Source organism: Terrapene carolina, unplaced genomic scaffold, assembly GCF_002925995.2.
Source record: "Terrapene carolina triunguis isolate 2854851 unplaced genomic scaffold, T_m_triunguis-2.0 Scaffold247, whole genome shotgun sequence".
Lineage (NCBI taxonomy): Eukaryota > Metazoa > Chordata > Testudines > Emydidae > Terrapene > Terrapene triunguis.
Genome location: NW_020664598.1, coordinates 8,023,649 through 8,041,527, shown reverse-complemented (window position 1 = coordinate 8,041,527; position 17,879 = coordinate 8,023,649). Strand labels below are relative to the sequence as shown.

At 41.5% G+C, this 17,879-nt stretch overlaps 1 protein-coding gene across 1 annotated transcript in view; it reads left to right on the top strand.

Moving 5' to 3' along the window:
• Positions 1-17,879, top strand: part of POLR3B (RNA polymerase III subunit B) — a 124,001-nt gene that overhangs the window by 34,862 nt on the left and 71,260 nt on the right. The window contains exons 11-12 of the mRNA XM_026657465.1: positions 853-987; positions 11,083-11,244. Of these exons, the coding sequence (XP_026513250.1) occupies positions 853-987; positions 11,083-11,244 (297 nt within the window). The remainder of the gene's footprint in view (positions 1-852; positions 988-11,082; positions 11,245-17,879) is intronic.

Genomic DNA, 17,879 nt, shown 5'->3' with positions numbered 1-17,879 from the left:
TCAAGCCTTACAAGTGAGGGATCAAGGAGCAACATTCTCAAATTGTGAATGGAGCTCCATCCAGCCTTCCACACAGGAGAGAAAGTTGTTGTGCAGGAACTTCAAAGGAGAGTTTATCCAAATTGTGGGGGTGGGGAATAAGTGATTTTTGGAAGATAAAGTCTCGCCGCTTATTCTAAGGGTGTCAATGTAGATTTGGTCTTACCTCCGACGCTATAACTTTCAAGCTGAATCTAAATTGAAATGGGAAGTCTTGAAGGCTATTCCTTGTTGCAATTGAAAAATCTCTGTTTGGGAAATAGATCTGAAACAGCGCAGAAAATAATTATTCTTAACTCAGGATTGAGTTTACTGGTGGGATATGGGACAGAAACTTGCTTTATGGGCCAAGGTGTGTGCCCCACACACACACACACACACACACACACACAATGTGTCTTAATTTCCAGTGTAGTTGAAATAAGTGAATAAGCCTCCAATAGAAGGAAAACATTTGTTTTAATTCATTAGTAATAGTTGCTTATGTTTACAAAATGCCACAGTAGTGAATTATTCCATTTCCTGCAAACTTTTTTCTTCATAGCTAGACAATATCAGATATCAATTCAAAGGATTGCCATAATAACATATTTGACATACATACTTCTTCCAATCTATTTCATTTTAAATTCTCTTTCAATGTTCCTAATAATTTAAGGTTTCTCTTGGTGGCTTTCATAATGTAAAACAAGCCCCATTCTATAGTCCTCACTCAGGCTCAACTCCCCATTGGTTTAAGTGGGGATCTTTGAGTCAGAACAGCACAATTAGTCGCGTAATAGCAACATTTTTCTCTAACCTTTTCGATTACAGGTAAAAGAATTTCATTTCCGTGCCAAGTGCATCTACACAGCAGTGATGGTCCGCAGGGTAATTCTGGCCCAAGGAGAAAACAAAGTAGATGACAGAGACTATTATGGAAACAAGCGATTGGAATTGGCTGGGCAGGTGGGTCCCCACTTTGGGGTTGTGATTTTTGTTTGTTTTTTTGTTTTTACTTTAAAAAAGATGTAGGGTCGAGGTATGCTTTCCCTGAATTGGGCCTTAAACAATATAAAACACTTGAAGTAAGATTCTCACCCGCACTCTGCCCCTTTACACCTGGGAATAGGGTTGGAGCAGTGTAAGGGGGCCCTAATAGCCTCAGGCTGGCTGTAGGAGAACTCCCTTGGTACACATACTGCAGAAGACAGCTATAAGGGCTGTCTTCTGAGGATCCCCTTGCAAGCCCTGGTGTGGGGGTTGGGACTGGAGGCAGGTGGGCACATCAGGGATGTGCTGCAGGCCTGCAGAGATTTGGGGCAGTACTGCAGCCCGTAGAACTGTCCCAGCAGGCTGCCGTAACTTAGACAAGCCCCTTGGGTTGTCTGAGTTATGCTGCGGGTTTCTCCAGCCCCAGGAGCAGCTCAGATTGGGAAGGTGCAAAGATGGCTTAAAGCAGCCTTAGCTCCCCTCCCTCTGGGCTATAAGCTCTGTGCTGCATGTCCTTGCATGCTCCTAATAAAAAGGGTTAGTTGTCTACATGTCTGTCAGTTTAGGGCATTGACCACTTTAGTTGCCAAGACCCTAGTATAACTTACATTATTTTACATTTTATTATTTAGTTATGATGAGGAAGTAGTTTAGATTGAAGTTGGACTTCATTGCGTGACTCGGTACAAATTAAAACAGTGTATTCAGGTATATAACAGCACTTACGGACTACATGTGTTTTTATGTTGTGCCACCTCTGTTTCTTCTTAGACCATACATGAAGAATTTAGACTGATGTGTATATAATGAGGCAAACTGGAAAAATTGTGTACACACACACACACACACGGGCATAGTGTAAAAAATGCCCTTTCTTCAAACAGCTAACAAAAATTTACCACACTTTCCTCCCTAACACAGTTCTTTCTGATTTTACACAAGCATCGAACAACTTCAGCCTAAAGCTAATTTCCCCCCCCGGAATATTATAATTGACCGAATGTTTTAAGGTTATAATGAAGGCACCACTGCAGCCTTAACTTGTAACATTATTGCTGTAATGCTGTAGTATTTTAACCAGTAAAAGCAATCATAAATTTGCCACTACATCCATCCTACCTAAATAGATTGAAGGTTGATTATTTATATTGGTGTAATCGAATCACAGAAAACATAAATACAACCTTTCTGCAATCTGAAACAAAAGCATTCTGGTTGCAAACGTTACAACAGCCATAGTTGATTAAAGTGGTAGTGTAGCCATGTTGGTCCCAGGATATTAGAGAGACAAGGTGGGTGAGATAGTATCTTTTACTGGACCAACACAAGTTGGTCCAGTAAAAGATATTACCTCTCTTACCTTGTCTCTCTAAAAGTTGGTTAAATTAAATGGAAAGTTTTTTTTTTTTTAATTGCAGAAGATCATTGTAACAAAGGCAATGCATAGTAGTTTATTTCATCATGGATAGCTTTGCAGTGATTGCATATATTTGTACCATTTGATTTAGTAGTTCAAGTTCCCTTGGGATCTCCTAAATGATCCTTGGAAGCTGAGCATTTGACTCCCCTTTCTGCCCTTTCCTCTAAACCCCCCCCCCCCCAACACATGTTATCAGCATAAGCTTGATTTACCTGTACTTGGGGACTAAAACAATAAAATAAAGCACAGGATGAGATTTCACTTTTTCTTTATGTGAGTTTTAAAATGTTTACAATTAGCTGAAGTTTATGTAACTAAACGGGCTGAGATTTTTAAAATGCTAGTTGTGTTTCTGGAATAAAAATCCTGTTGCTTAAAGATTTGAATAAAAAAGAGCATCCCCGTGTGAAGAGGAAAACATAGCGGTCTAAACAATGTAAAGACATAAAAGGCATTGTGTTTCTAAAAATGTGTGAAAACAATAGCTGCTAATTTCACACCCCATGGGACAAGGGAGTATGAAATGTGCTTTAGCTTTAGATAACAGAGTTGTATCCACTAGCCAAGCTGGTTTACAGAGCTTTCTCTTAGTCTTTCTGCCACTAGAGGCTTGGTAGGCCAGGTGCCAGCAGAGGTGTTAGCAAAACCTACTGATTTCAGGCTTAATCTTTTCACCTACCTCTTCTCTTTCCTTAATGTGTTCATTATTTGCTGAGCATTACTCTGTTCTTTGTCCTCAATTTTTTTTGTTTCTAATGCAGCTAGCTTTGTATGGGTGAGATATGGAACAGCACCAAAATCCGGCACCCTGGAAAGCAAGGGATTTCTACCCTGTGACAAAAGAATACCGCCTTGACTTCAGAGATTGCCTAATCCCAGCTGTTCTGATAATATAATTAAGGCTGCCTAATGTCTTTAATTTTGCAACCAGTTTGTGTGAAAAGGAGAATTTGGCACTCTAAAGGCTTAAACACTAAATAACAATCTCAAGGCGCCTAATTAGAATTCTCTGACATTAAGCTAATTGGTGAAACTGTATTTCAGCAGCTTAACTTCTTTATTAATTTTTTTCTTTAGGATTTTCAATCAATTGATGAGCTGTCAGTATTTTTTTCTTAAATATAATTTGCTCTTTAGTGCTCCTGTCTTAAGCTGGCTGAAAGGCCTTGGACTAGCTCTGAAATGTATTGAATATTATCACTGGCATTGCATCCCTTTTCTTTTAATCACTTACTCTTGACCTAAATAATGTGGTTATTGTGAGACTTTGTTTTGCAGATATTCACTGCTCTTACAGAGAGGCTGTGAAAGTACAAAAATTAGCAAAGTGTGTAAGGCTTTTAGGCTGGAAAATTTAAAGTCTGTGTACTTAGGATGTAACTTACTTATTACCTCAAAGAAAAAGAGATTTCGTTTGTGTCCATATTCACTACAGTTCCTGGCACTGGAAGATTTTAGTGGAATTGTAGTGTTTGTTTTTCAATCAGCAGGTTCAGTGCAGAAAATATTTTTCTAGTTGGCTAATTAAAACATTCTGTTTTTACTGGACATTCATTTTAAGGTATGCTCAAAAGCCAATTTACATCAATGGAAATACTCTTGACTTCAGTGGACGCTGGCTCAAGCCCCTTGATCCTTAAAATTGTCAGGGGGACAAATTGCAAAACTGTTCCCTCCCACTCACACATCATTCTCAGTAAAGGGTTATAACTTTGAAGACTCCAGTTAAAAATTTTCCTCCCTAAGAGTATGGTCTGTATGACTTTTAAAATTAAGTAGAATGATTTTGAACCAAAAAGCAACTGTTGTTATGGAGGCACCAGCTGTGGCTCCATAGTCAAGATTTGAGTTTTGCACTAAAGCCTGGTCTACACTGGGGTTTAGATCAATGTACCTTCGGCACTCAAGGGTGTGAAAAAGTCTGACCCCTGAGAGCTGTAGCTATGCCAGCCTAAACCCCTGGTGTAGATGCGGCTAGGTCCATGGAAGAATGTTTCCATTCCCCTAGGTACCACAGCTCAGGGAGGCAGAGTTACTACAGTGACAGAAACTCACAATAGTAACAGAAGGAGTTTATCTATGGCATGCTATGGGGTTACAAGAGTATAGCTATGGTGCCATTGTAAGCTGCTGTAACCCCCATAGTGTGTGGACAAGCCTTAAAGCAGAGATTCAAACATTTTGTTATGTATTAGTGTATCCTTCCCAAAATGATAGCACTTACTCTTTGGGTATAGAATGAATTTTGTGGGAAATTTTAAGTAAATCTGTTAGTTAGTTAAAATAAATTAAAAATGGGCCCTTTAAGAAATTTTGCACCCAGGGTCAACATGTATTTTTTGGTCCCAGTTCTCATAACAGAATAATGCAGAGGTTTCATATAGCCTCTGTAGTGATACTATATGGGAGGGGAAGAGGGGGGGAAAAAACCTAATGACTTTAAAAATAAATTTAAACTGTTCTGGAATCACAAACACTAAAATGTCTTTATCAAGGTTATTGCATAATTGCCCTGCAGAGTTAAGGTTGTTTAGATGCCTCCAGAGGGATTTAAGAGATGATAATATTTATCCAGCAGACCAATTTGTCAAGAGTTTGGTATGATTTTTTTTTTATTATTATTATTATCCTCTGCTGTTGAGAGGGTAACATCTAGCTGCTTCTGTAAATTAACAGGCTAATTGCACCTCTGGCCCGTCCTGGTCTCTTTGAATGCACCCCTTCTGCCCCCTCCCCCGATCTCAGGTCTTGAGCTGTCTCTTCTCTCGAGGTAGAATCACAGGATTCTCACACTGTCAGGTTGTGTTGGGCTGCAGTTCCCTGGTGCTAACCATGATTACCTCAGCAGGTCCAACTTAGATTCAGTACCTGCAATTTTCTTCTTTCTGGGAGCTATGACCAGTGGTGTCCAGTGACCAGACAGCCATCTTAAAACAAGGTATTGTCTGTTTAGAACCAAAGCATTTCAGAAAAAAAAATCTTAAAACAATAAACATGCTATGTGCATCTCTAGCCTTCCAGAAGTTTATTCCCCTTCCACAAGGGGAAACTGGTAGGTCTAAGCTTGTTATAGACATCCCACGACCTTAGGGTCTGGGTGGCAGTCTGTTCCCCTAACTCACAACCCAGTTCAGCATCTTTGCTTCAGGAAGTGTCTCTAAATCTTGCTCAGGTTTTTGATTGCCACCCACCTTATCCCTTCAGGGACCAAGTCACTTTTACCTGTTTATAGCCCTTTGATCTGTTAACTCCCAGCACTGGCAGAACAAGTCTTGCAACTTCATTGGATATAGGATGTAGGATCCATTAACTAAGAGCTTTCTTGTTGTCTTTCAAGTGTGTGCTGGGATGTTTTAATCTGGGAGCTACTGTCTTCTTCCTGGTGTCAACCCTCATGTAATTAAAGCAATATAGGCATATAATAAACATTCCAATAAACCAGCAGGTCTCAAACTGTGGATCAGGACCCCATTTTAATGGGGTCACCAGGGCTGGCTTAGACTCGCTGGGGCTGAAGTTGAAGCCCAAGCCCCACCACCTGGGGCTGAAGCTGAAGCCTGAGGGGTTCATCCATGGGCATCAAGGCTCAGGTTACAGGCCCCCTGCCTGGGACTGAAGCCCTTGGGCTTCAGCTTTGATCTACCCCGCCCGGGGCAGTGGGGCTTGGGCTTTGGCCTCCCCACCTGGGGGGTGGGGCTCAGGCGCGCTTGGGCGTTGGTCCCCCCTCCTGGGGTTGTGTAGTAATTTTTGTTGTCAGAAGGTGGTCGCGGTGCAATGAAGTTTGAGAACCCCTGCACTAAACCAATGTAGTGCTACTCTCTATCTCAATAGCTAGGTCATGTGCAGCATTCATAAAATTATTACATAGCTGCTCCACGTCAGCCTTGCCCTGTCTACTGGCTTTGTCTTCATACAAGTCACGTTTATTTACAGATGACCCATAATGGATGAAGTGTGAGGGAAGATGGCTAAAGCACTCTTGGCAAGAATCTCACGATGACTGTTGGTTTTAAAAAAAACTGATGTGGTGGCTGTGCAGGATTCAAGAATTTTAAATTAATTAATGGAGATATCCTATCTCCTAGAACTGGAAGGGACCTTGAAAGGTCATCAAGTCCAGCCCCCTGCCTTCACTAGCAGGACCAAGTACTGATTGTGCCCCAGATCCCTAAGTGGCCCCCTCAAGGATTGAACTCACAACCCTGGGTCTAGCAGGCCAATGCTTAAACCACTGAGCTATTTTGGTCTTGACCTTAGCAGCCGCAAAATCTCAGTCAACGAATTTGCTTGCAGTTGTCACCAATTTAGTTAATCCAAGCTGCCTTTGCTCAGGTGGATTAATGCCCCTTCCATTGTGAGGAAATTTTTATTACTTTTATGCATCAAAAGGATCTGAGCTAAGTTGTTTGCTTCTCTGGATGCAAGATAAGATCTAGAGTGAACAAAAACAGTCTTCTCTGATTGGAGTTTAGGCCAGAAATGTTTGCTGAGATACTGGAGGTGTTGGGGTCCTTTTTGTATCCCTCTCTAAAGCTCATCAGAAAACATTTTTTGTTTTCTGTGGAAATTTTTGACTTTTCATTGAAAAACCGAATGTTTTCCCAGCCAAAAACCGAAAGACCTCTCGTGAAAAATTTCATTTAGTCAAAGACCCAATTTTCCATCAAAACAGTTTTGACAAATAATTTTCAGCAGCTCTGTCCATATCGCTTTCTGGCTGGGGAAGGGAATGGAGAAGAACTGACTCTACTGCTGGTAGGTTCAGCTCTTCCCTCAGGGAGTACACCTTGCCAGCCTCTCTAAATATATAAATAAATAAATAGTACTCAGGGTTGCTTGAACAAGCTGTAAGTGCTGATAGCCCTTCTCAGAGTGCCGCTAAGAGGGCCTGATAGGGCTGCATGGTAACCAAGGCATGTTGTTGGTCAGAGGTAGTAAATAAGAGTAGTGCTTATACAAACTGCATTACTGGGAAAAGTTAACTCGCCTTTCTGCGGAAAAGGGCATGGCTGAAAATTCTTATCCAGACTACGTCTGACCAATAATTCCCTCTGTAAGCAATTACACAGAAAAGAGATACAAACCCCAGCAGGACCCCCGCGCGCCCCCCCCCCTGTTTTTCTGAGGACTGCAGATGAAGTAGTTTGGACGATCTCAGAAAGTGGTAATATAAGCATTGCTCCACTGCAGAGAACACACTTGCTGGGTCTACGAGGCAAGACATAGAGATGTTTCCTTAGCTTATGGTGTTCCGAATTTATCTCCCTAAGGGTACGTCTGCATTGCAATAAAACACCCGTGGCACTGAGTCTCAAAACCCAGGTCAGCTGACTTGGACTCACAGAGATCTGGCTATAGGGCTGTAAAACTTCAGTGTATATGCTCGTGCTGGAGCCTGGGCTCTAAAACTCCTCACTATGTAGGGTCTCAGAGCATGGACTTTAGCCTGAGACAGCTCATCTACACTGCAGTTGTATAGCCCAGCCGCCTGAGCCCCACAAGCCCGAGTTAGCTGACCCAAACCAGCTGTGGCCATGCCGCAGGTCTTTGATTACAGTGTAGACCAGGGGTTCTCAAACTTCACTGCATCGTAACCCCCTTCTGACAACAAAAATTGCTACATGACCCCAGGAGGGAACATCGAATCCTGAGCTCGCCTGAGCCTGTCTGAACCCTGCCGCCCTGGGCAGGGGGGCCAGGGCCAAAGCCAGAGCGTCACCATTCTTGGGGGAGAGGGGGAGGGGCAAAGCCGAATCCCAAGGGCTTCAGCCTTAAGCGGGGGGGGCTGAAACCTGTGGCCCCCTCCCCTACACACACACACTCAGTGCTGAAGCCCTTAGGCTTCAGCCTCAGGCAGTGGGACTCAGGCTTCGGCCCTGGGCTCCAGCAAGGCTATTACCAGCCCTTGGCGACCCCATTAAAACAGGGTCACGACCTGCTTTGGGGTCCTGACCCACAGTTTGAGAACTGCTGGTGTAGACATACCCTCTGAGGCCTTTAATATATGGTGAACAAGATGGGAGGAAGATATCGTCCCTGAAACACAAAATCAAATAGAGAAATTGGATATTCAAAAGGAAGATTCAAGTAAATACTTCACATGTGTATATTGAAACTTTGCAGTCACTCTTTCCCCTTTACTGCTAAGAGATGTAATCGTATGGTGATGTAGGAACCTTAACTTTATTTACTACTTCAGGTTATTTAAATTCTCAACCTTAGGTGCTAAGGTAAATCTAAGTGATTTTGCATTTAACATACAGAATTATTAATTTAGTACCATTGGCTTACATAGTGCTTCGTAGATATAAGAAAATATTCTCCCTGCCTTGAAGAATTTAGTCTAGGGTACCCAATCCTGCTGTCTTCAAAGCCTGGTATTTGCCAGGTATTGCCCTGTATTTCAATGGGAGAAGGCCTAGGGTTTAGGCATTAGGATCTCACAGGATCCTAAAGCTTGTAACAATCTTGTCCTCAGCTGCTTGAGTTGTGCTTTGGGAGAACTCAGCTGTTTTGGGGAAATCACTTTTAATTTGGAAACATTAAAAAAAAAAATCTTCAGATTGATTCCAAAGAGAGAGAGAGAGATTTTATTAAATGTCCTGGTACTCCTGAAGCACTGCAGTATTCAAATCACTCAGGCTGCTGTTGTGAAAGCTACTAGTCTTTAGACTCCTTGTTGAACTGATAACCTATAAGTTAGACCACATCAAGGTTGTGAATTTAAAATGACTTTCTGAAGTTTTCATGCTTCTGTTTTTTTGTGATTCATGTAAGATGTCAGCAAAATGGAGGCATGACCATGTTGATTTCAGATGTTACGATTTCCAGTGGCTTTTGACTGTGCATAGGTCATATGCTTTGGGCAGCCCAGCTGGGGCATGTTGGTGGAAAGATGGTAGATGAGAATGGGTGGCCCTTCTTGTTGGGAGAGAAGTGAGTGGCTGGCTCTGTGCTCGCAAGGTGGGAGGCAGTGACATTATGTGCAGTTCAGAGGTGACAGTTATAATTCAGTTTCATTCTGCACACACAGAAATTAAATTATGCAGTAGACTCCAGAATGTCTTAGCTGTGCTTGCTGATTACCCAGTTTATTCAACACTACAATGCTTTGTAGGCTGGGAACTACCATTTTTGGCATTCAGTAGCTAGTGCATTTTTAGTCTTTCTGACATTCGAGTTGCTGTAAAACAGAATCCCAGAATAGGATTGCCAAGTTTTAGAATTTATACTGCTTGTTTGGAAAACTAATCGTTGTAAACATTGACAATGTATCATTTAATGCAAATTTAGGTATTTTGGGAAACCACTAGTGTTTACTGGAGGAGGTTGGGAAAGCTGTGAAAACAATCAAATAGCAGAGCAAAAAACAACAACAACAACAAAAATCCTTCAGATCATGGAGGACATCTCCATAATAGACAAAAGGCAGAAGAAATCATTGTATAAAACGTTAAAATACGTGGAGAGCATATATGAAGAAGAGGAGGGGTTTGGGAACCAATACATAGGAGCAGTGTTGAATAGTTATTTTTATACCATGGTGTTTTATCCCAATCCCCTTGGTATGTAACTCGTGTACCCACCTGTAGGCTCTTCATTTTAGTGATTATATCTTTCCGTGGGTGGACAGGGTTTGGCATATTGCAGGAGCTACTTGAATATAGACAATAAATATGGAATTAGATGGAGACTTGCATAAATTGGGGATCAGTTGTCCATGGCTGTAAGGCTAGGTAGCTTACAGAATAACAGGAGATTAGATGTACATCAGAGAGAATACCAAGTCTAGCACATCTCAGATCTACACCATCAGAAATGAGGGAAAGGAGTTTCAGCTGCAGCCAGAGAGGAAGCGGGCAGTTCCTGGCAGCTGGCCAGGAGTCACTGAAAGGAAAGCACCTGTCCCAACTCTTCTCTGCAATAGCTATGGTAACTATCTGCTGCCCCTCCCTGCTTCGGTCTGACCATGCCAGCCATGCACCACCCTCCAAATCCGTATTGTTGGAGTTCTTTCTAAAAGTGCTCCACGCAACGGCAGTCACACACAGCATCTTTCTTCCCAGCTCCCAAGGTGCCCTTCGGAGGGGGGGCTGGGGAGGAGAAAGGGGCTGCTATTTGTACAAGTAGAATCCCTAAGAGGGTCTTTCTGTTCCCTCCTTCTCTGAGGATGCCTGCTCATGCAGTGGAGTTCGGGGCTGGATGTTAAGGCAGTCAAATTTCTATATAGCCATTGTTTTAAATCTTGAAAAGTAGTTGTCAGGAGAATCACACCTTAGTGGTGGTTGATCTCATCAGATACAATGTAACCAGGTTGAAAAAGGATTTTAATCAATAAATGTCTAGTGCAGCCTCACAATTTTGAAAAGAGAAGTATGGTGAAGGAGAAAGCCAGACAAATCAAAAAAGAGTAGGTGTGCTGGGCCATTTGTTGATTTGAAATTACTTCTAATCTGGTCTTCTGTTTTATTCTAATGAAGAGAAACAAAGCCTTCTCACCAAAAAGTTAGGTACTGAATATACAGTTTTTATCCTTTTTAGTAAGCTGACACTAGTAAGCACTGATGACCTAAAATGCATCATTTTTGGTCTGTCAAAAGAAGAAAAGTCACTCACTATTCACTCTAAATCCAGTTGTTTTGTGTTTGCAGCTTCTTTCCCTTCTCTTCGAAGATTTGTTCAAAAAATTTAACTCTGAAATGAAAAAGATTGCTGATCAGGTAATTCCAAAGCAGAGAGCAGCCCAGTTTGATGTAGTGAAGCATATGCGTCAAGATCAGATCACCAATGGCATGGTAAATGCCATCTCTACTGTAAGTGCTATGTTTTATTGCTGCTTGGTGGGGTTTCTCAACAGCCTTAGTAGGGGGTGTGGTGGCTGGGATGAATGGGTGAGTTATTTTTGTCCTGGTGGTTCCAGTAACGTTGGTCATGAAAATAAAGCTATTAATATTCTTTATAGATTCAAGTGATAAAACTCTCATGAATAAAGCTCTAAGAGCTCACTAAGAGGGAGATAATGATCAACATAATACTTTTATATCAATGTATACTACTTTGAAGTCCTACTGAAATGAACAGTGAGAACTAAGACATTTTAAATTGTCAAAAAACATTTTGTTAACGTCAGTGATTCATGGTGAGTACTTGGCACCTAGATTTATCTGATGTCAAACAACAATATTTGTGATGGAGCTGGTTGAAAAATGCAGAAAAAACTTCGACTTTTTTTTGCCAAAAAAAAAAAAATTATCAGTTTCAAAAACTCAAATTTTCAACCAGCTCTAGTTTAATTGAGTAAAACAGAAGATCTGCTATAGCTCTGGACCTTTTAAAGGGACCATGCTTCTTTTTGTTCACAGGTGAATGCAATTAAGAGTAATGATGCAGTCTACTGGTTGTACCAGGGGACTAGGACTTCTGTGTTCTGTTTCTGTCTGATGTTGACTTATCATGTAACACTGGGCAAGCTGCTAGGTGCTTTTTGTAATAGTATTTATCCAAGAACTAAAGAATTAATTAATTTCAATGTGTACATGTGGTTTACTCTGGAGCCCATGTATCTGTTTCCTGTTGGTTAAAAGGACCTGGGGTCAGAGGTGAAACTTCTGCAGATGTACAACTCAGAAGTTCTGAACAACTTAGAGTTGCTTAGGGGAACTGGGTGAAAGCTGGTAACAAGATCAATTCTATAAGCTTCTTAGGATGTTTTGATCTCTAGTTGCTTGCTGTTTACCATCTCAACAAAATCCAAGTAGGTACTTTTTATTTTTGCCAAAGCACAATGATGCAACTCCAGATCTGAACCTCAGTTTACCCAACTGTAAAATGAGGTTGCTAAGAGGGACACTGAGGTTTAGCTAACAATAATGAAGCATTTTGAAATCCTTGAATTAATTAATTAATTCTGTTTTTTAAAATAGATTAATTCAAAGTAGTCTAACAGTTAACAATTAAAAATAACTTTTAATACATATTGCACAACCTTTGGAATTCTTGGTCTTTTTTTCTGCTTAGCATCAGGTTGAGTTTTGATTCCGTTTTTAAAAACAAAATTGGAACTACAAATCACATGCAAAAACATCTTAGTCTGTAACTAGCAGATTCCAATTATAAAGCTCATCTTGTATTTAATTTTGAGTGTACCAAATATAGTTAAATCTTATAATGCAAATAACTAAAAAAGACTGACAGATCTGTCTTCTAAATCCTAATGGCTTCTTCTAGCAGATGCCAGTTTTTGCATTTGGGCTGACAGAGATAAATCTGCCAACTATTCAGTATATACTATAAATTCTTCCTCCTTCCACTGTCTTAAGAATTTTTTTCCCCACTACCACACAAGCAATTAAAAGCCATCTGCTCTGAACCATTGGAAATAATTTCCCAGGAATAATGCTCAATGTATACTCTTCAGGAAACTAAACAAGTTCTGTTTCCAAGACTGATGTTGTAGTAGAACAAATCGCACCAGAAAGTTTTTAAGGATAGTCCCTGAGAACATGGAATAGATCCGCAGATTCATAATTACACCCACAGCCTGTAGAAGAATCCATAGCATTCTTGTTTCAGACATCTACGTGGTGTTCAATGATGCTTACTACAGACTTTATATTTTGTTTTCCAAAAGTAAAAGGAGGGGTGGAGGAATAAGTAGAACATGCAGTAATTTTACAGGCTTAAACCATTTCTAAGTCTGTATGTTTGCAAGCTCTTGGGACAATGAAAAGATATGTCTTAACCAGGAGTCTCTTTACTCTGAAAGATCATGCTTTTCTTATTTGTTATAGGAATGTTATTGCTGTACTGTTTCATCTACATTTACACACTGTCACCTGCCACTCATTTTTCTGGACAGTGTTCGGTTTGCATAGTTTCTAAAGGTCCATACAACTCCTCAAACTAGGCTGCTTCTCCTTCATCTAAGTGCCTGCCAAGAGAATTCTTCTTCTCCAGCTCAGGTGAGGATGAAGAGCAAGAATACACACAGTGGGCTATCAAGATGAGATCCTGGAGAAGAACAAGTAGTGACTGGATTAGTCAGAGTGACCAGAATTTGAAGTTGAGTCAATGGGAATCTTCCTCTCTGTATTAGAAAGAGTGAGGAAGAAATACATGCATTCTAAATGGCCAAAGGCTTAAGGAATCCAAAAGGTGGAACATATGCAGTCACCCTTTCCTCAGTAAGGTTTTGCTCCTCAGACAGCTCATTTGGTGAGGAGAGGGTGTTGTCTGAATAAGAGTGCAAGAGTCTGCTAAAGAAACACAGGAGTATTTCTTCCTGCCTGAGATGTTCAAGTCTGTGAAACACAGGGTAATTGTGGCGCTTGGCCTCCAAACTGAGACTGAGGAGTTGAATCCTGTAGCCACAATGTGGCTTCTTCTGTATTGCCCAAAGTACCATGAAATGCCATTCATGCCTCTGTGGAAAACCTCATTCAGAGACTAGGAGCATCTAGAAAAGGATTGCCTAATAGCAATATGGCAAGTTTTGTGCACTTCAGAAGAAAAATATTGCTCCTTTATTCTACTCAAAGTAGATGTAGCAGTGGTGGCCCACATCCAAGACTTCATTCCTGAGGAAGGAGGACTTCCTCCACAAGGACCTTATGGATTGTAAGATTGTGCCTCACTTCAAGCTTCATCAGTTTCCACATGCTTCTCCAGGGCAGCCATTGTCTAAATTAAGGAACTGAACTAAGGTCCCAAAAGACAAAATAATCTGCAGTCTGATCACCAAGTGATCTGGCCATGTCCTTCATCACAGCCAGGACAGTAGCTTTGCACTTCGGAGATATGTAGGCAAAGTAGCCACAAGGTTTGGCTCAATCTGCTGGACAGTGAGAAAATGAATAACATAGTAACAACATACTGAACATACATAATGAATAACATAGTAACAGACCTTGGGAGGCAGGCCAGTCCTCGCCCACAGACAATCCGCCAACCTGAAACATATTCTCACCAGCAACCACACAACGCACCATAACAACTCTAACTCAGGAACCAATCCATGCAACAAACCTCGATGCCAACTCTACCCACATATCTACACCAGCGACACCATCACAGGACCTAACCAGATCAGCTACAATATCACCGGTTCATTCACCTGCATGTCCACCAATGTTCTATACGGCATCATGTGCCAGCAATGCCCCTCTGATATGTACATCGGCCAAACTGAACAGTCCCTACGTAAAAGGATAAATGGACACAAGTCAGATATTAGGAATGGCAATATACAAAAACCTGTAGGAGAACAGTTCAACCTTCCTGGCCATACAATAGCAGATTTTAAGGTAGCCATCCTACAGCAAAAAAACTTCAGGACCAGACTTCAAAGAGAAACTGCTGAGCTTCCGTTCATTTGCAAATTTGACACCATCCGCTCAGGATTAAACAAAGACTGTGAATGGCTAGCCAACTACAAAAGCAGTTTCTCCTCCCTTGGTGTTCACACCTCAACTGCTAGAAGAGGGCCTCACCCTCCCTGACTGAACTAACCTCGTTATCTCCAGAGTGATTCTTGCCTGCATATTTATACCTGCCTCTGGAAATTTCCATTACATGCGTCTGACGAAGTGGGTATTCACCCACGAAAGCTTATGCTCCAATACATATGTTAGTTTATAAGGTGCCACAGGACTCTGTTACTTTTTACAGATCCAGACTAACATGGCTACCCCTCTGATAGTAACAACTCTAACTTTAAGAAGCCCAACAAACCACCCTCTGAAATGATTTCCGGCAACTAGGTCCTAAACTAAGTCAAGAATTTCTTTTGCTAGCATCTTCTGAAAGAGTTCCCCAGAAAAGACACAGGTTTCAACAGAGGAAGATACAGCAGAAAAGGATATGTATGCCATATTTCCAACCAGCTAGTCCTATACCAGACAGCCTGATGACAGCTAGGGTAAACAGACCTACATAATTAGTGGTGGAATCTTTCTTTTCAAAATGGAATGGAACATGCTATATCCAACAAGTGGATTCTGGAAATTCCCCACAGAGATTGTCCCAGAACTTGTGCTGAATTTAACAGATTCATATAGTCTCCCAAATCCAGGAATTTGCAGAAGTGCTGCAATCTGTTCTGTGCCATAGAATACCTAATGTCAATAGAGATGTTGGAGTCTGTCCAACAGGGGAACAAAGTAGGCTCTTGGTAATCTATCTTTGTTCTCCCCAAGAAATCAGAGCAATATTGGGCTTGAAGTTCCACAAAGACATTCCATTCCATAGCTGCAGTAATCCTGAGGATATCATGATGTTGATAGACTTGACAAAGCCTATATGAAAATCTCAGTTGAGATTCCTCTGCTTCTATTATGACAGAACATATCAATACAAGACACACGTCTGATTGGACTCTTTTCTGCCCCCAGAGTCTTTAAGAAAGTGTAGACCTCTACACTGTTGGTATCTATTTTGACCTATCTGGGATGACATGCTCATCAAGCCAAATGCAGGAGGGACTTGGAGCTGATTATGGAGACCAAGATAAAACTTCTGTTAATTTACCGATTCTTGGTCATCTGCAAGGAAAATGCGGTCACAGTTTAAAAGTTCACCAGCAAGTACTGTTATATATCAACAAAGACAACACATTTCTGCCCTAGGAAGAATTCTTGGAGACCAAGAGACCTAGTGAGTCAAACACAGATGACAAAGGAATCAACTGTACGTAATCTGCTCGGACTATGATGTGTGGGTCTCTCGTCCCCATAGATCTTTCCAAGTCCTACTTGACACCATTGCAAAAATTCATGCTGGATCACTGGGTCCCTTCCCACTCAAACATGAACAAGAATCTCTCCCTACTTGAGGGTATGACTACACGTCAACTGGGAGATGTAGTTCCCAGCTCAGGTAGACATATGTGCGCTAGCTCAGCTCGAGCTAGCGCCTAAAAATAGCCGTGTGGCAGAGGTTGGGCAGGATAGGACTCTGGCAGCGAGCCCAAGCCACTGCCCATGCTATTGTGGACACACTATTTTTAGTGTGCTAGCTCTACCCAAGCTGAGGCTCGCACCTCCCAGCTGCTGTGTAGACATACCCTAACAGACTGAAAAGAAGTGGATGGGTGGAAATGCAACACGTACATGGTGATTCAGGAAAGGGCAGTTAGCCCAATGCAGGACAGCAGTTGCCACTGATGCCAACCTGACCCAAGCTGTTCAATCTAGGTGTGGTAGTCACAACCAAAGGGACGTGCATCAGCTAGCTTAAATTCAATTTCATGTTTGCTTCCAGCGACATCCCTTTCTGAGGTATTACTAGTGATACTCTTGCCAGAGATTAAGAAATTGGTCTGTTTTACCGAGAGAGATTGCATGTTTTGCAGTCCTGACCTATCCTAATTCTGGGGTAATTTTCAGCAGAGCAAGCTCAGGTTGTAAATTTAGATCATTGGTCTCCTTCAGGCAATAGTAACTTGTACATAGTTGAATTAATGGTACAGTGTTTTTTCTACATGGTTATAGCAAAGGTCATCATATTTTCAAAATTAAAAACTGTGTCACTTCCGTGGTGTGGTTTTTTTCTTTTTCTTTTTCTTGTTTAAAAGACTCCTATAAAGGACAAAAGTACATTTCTTTAAAAAATAAATAAATAAAAAGTCCTAGTGTTGCTGTTGTCAGCTTCCGACTTGACAGCAACATGTGCATATTTGCCAAGGTGGAGGATTTCTCTCTTCCCCCCCCCCCCCATTACCTCCCCACCCCACTTTCTTAGTGTTCTGAATGAGTTTATCATATGACATGGAACAAGTGTTAATCAGTCGAGCAAAAGAACAGCTTTGATGGTGTCTACACTCATTTGACTTTCCTCTCCAATCCAAGCACCTAATCACACTGAACGTTCATTCTCCTGGAATCTTCCTGGTAAACACAGAACAAATTCTGTTTGGTACAATGTTGCAGATCCACAGGATCAGTGCTATGCCCCCAGTTTTTGAACAGTCTCTAGGACATTGGTGTGCAGCCTGCGGACCACACGCGGCCCGTCAGGGTAATCCGCAAGACAGTTTGTTTACATTGACCGTCCAGAGGCACGGCTGCCCGCAGCTCCCAGTGGCCGCAATTCACTGTTCCCGGCCAATGGGAGCTGCGGTAATATACTATGCAATTTAGACCCTAGCCTGGGGAATATCTTTAGATGCAATTAAGGAAGTAGAAAGTTGTTTATAAAATGCAGAGCATCTGCAATGCAGAGATCCTCAATTGGTTTGTCAGAAATACTCTAAAACAGGGATACTGAGATGGAGGCTCAAGAGCTGCAAGTGGCTCTTTAATGTGTCTCCTGTGACTCTTTGCAGCACATGATGGTAAAACACTGAGTGATTTAATTATTAACCAATCAGGATGCTTTTTCTCTATTAACCAATTATAGTTGATAAAATAATAATACTTGGTCAGTCATTTTGCTGTGAGAATAACATATATAC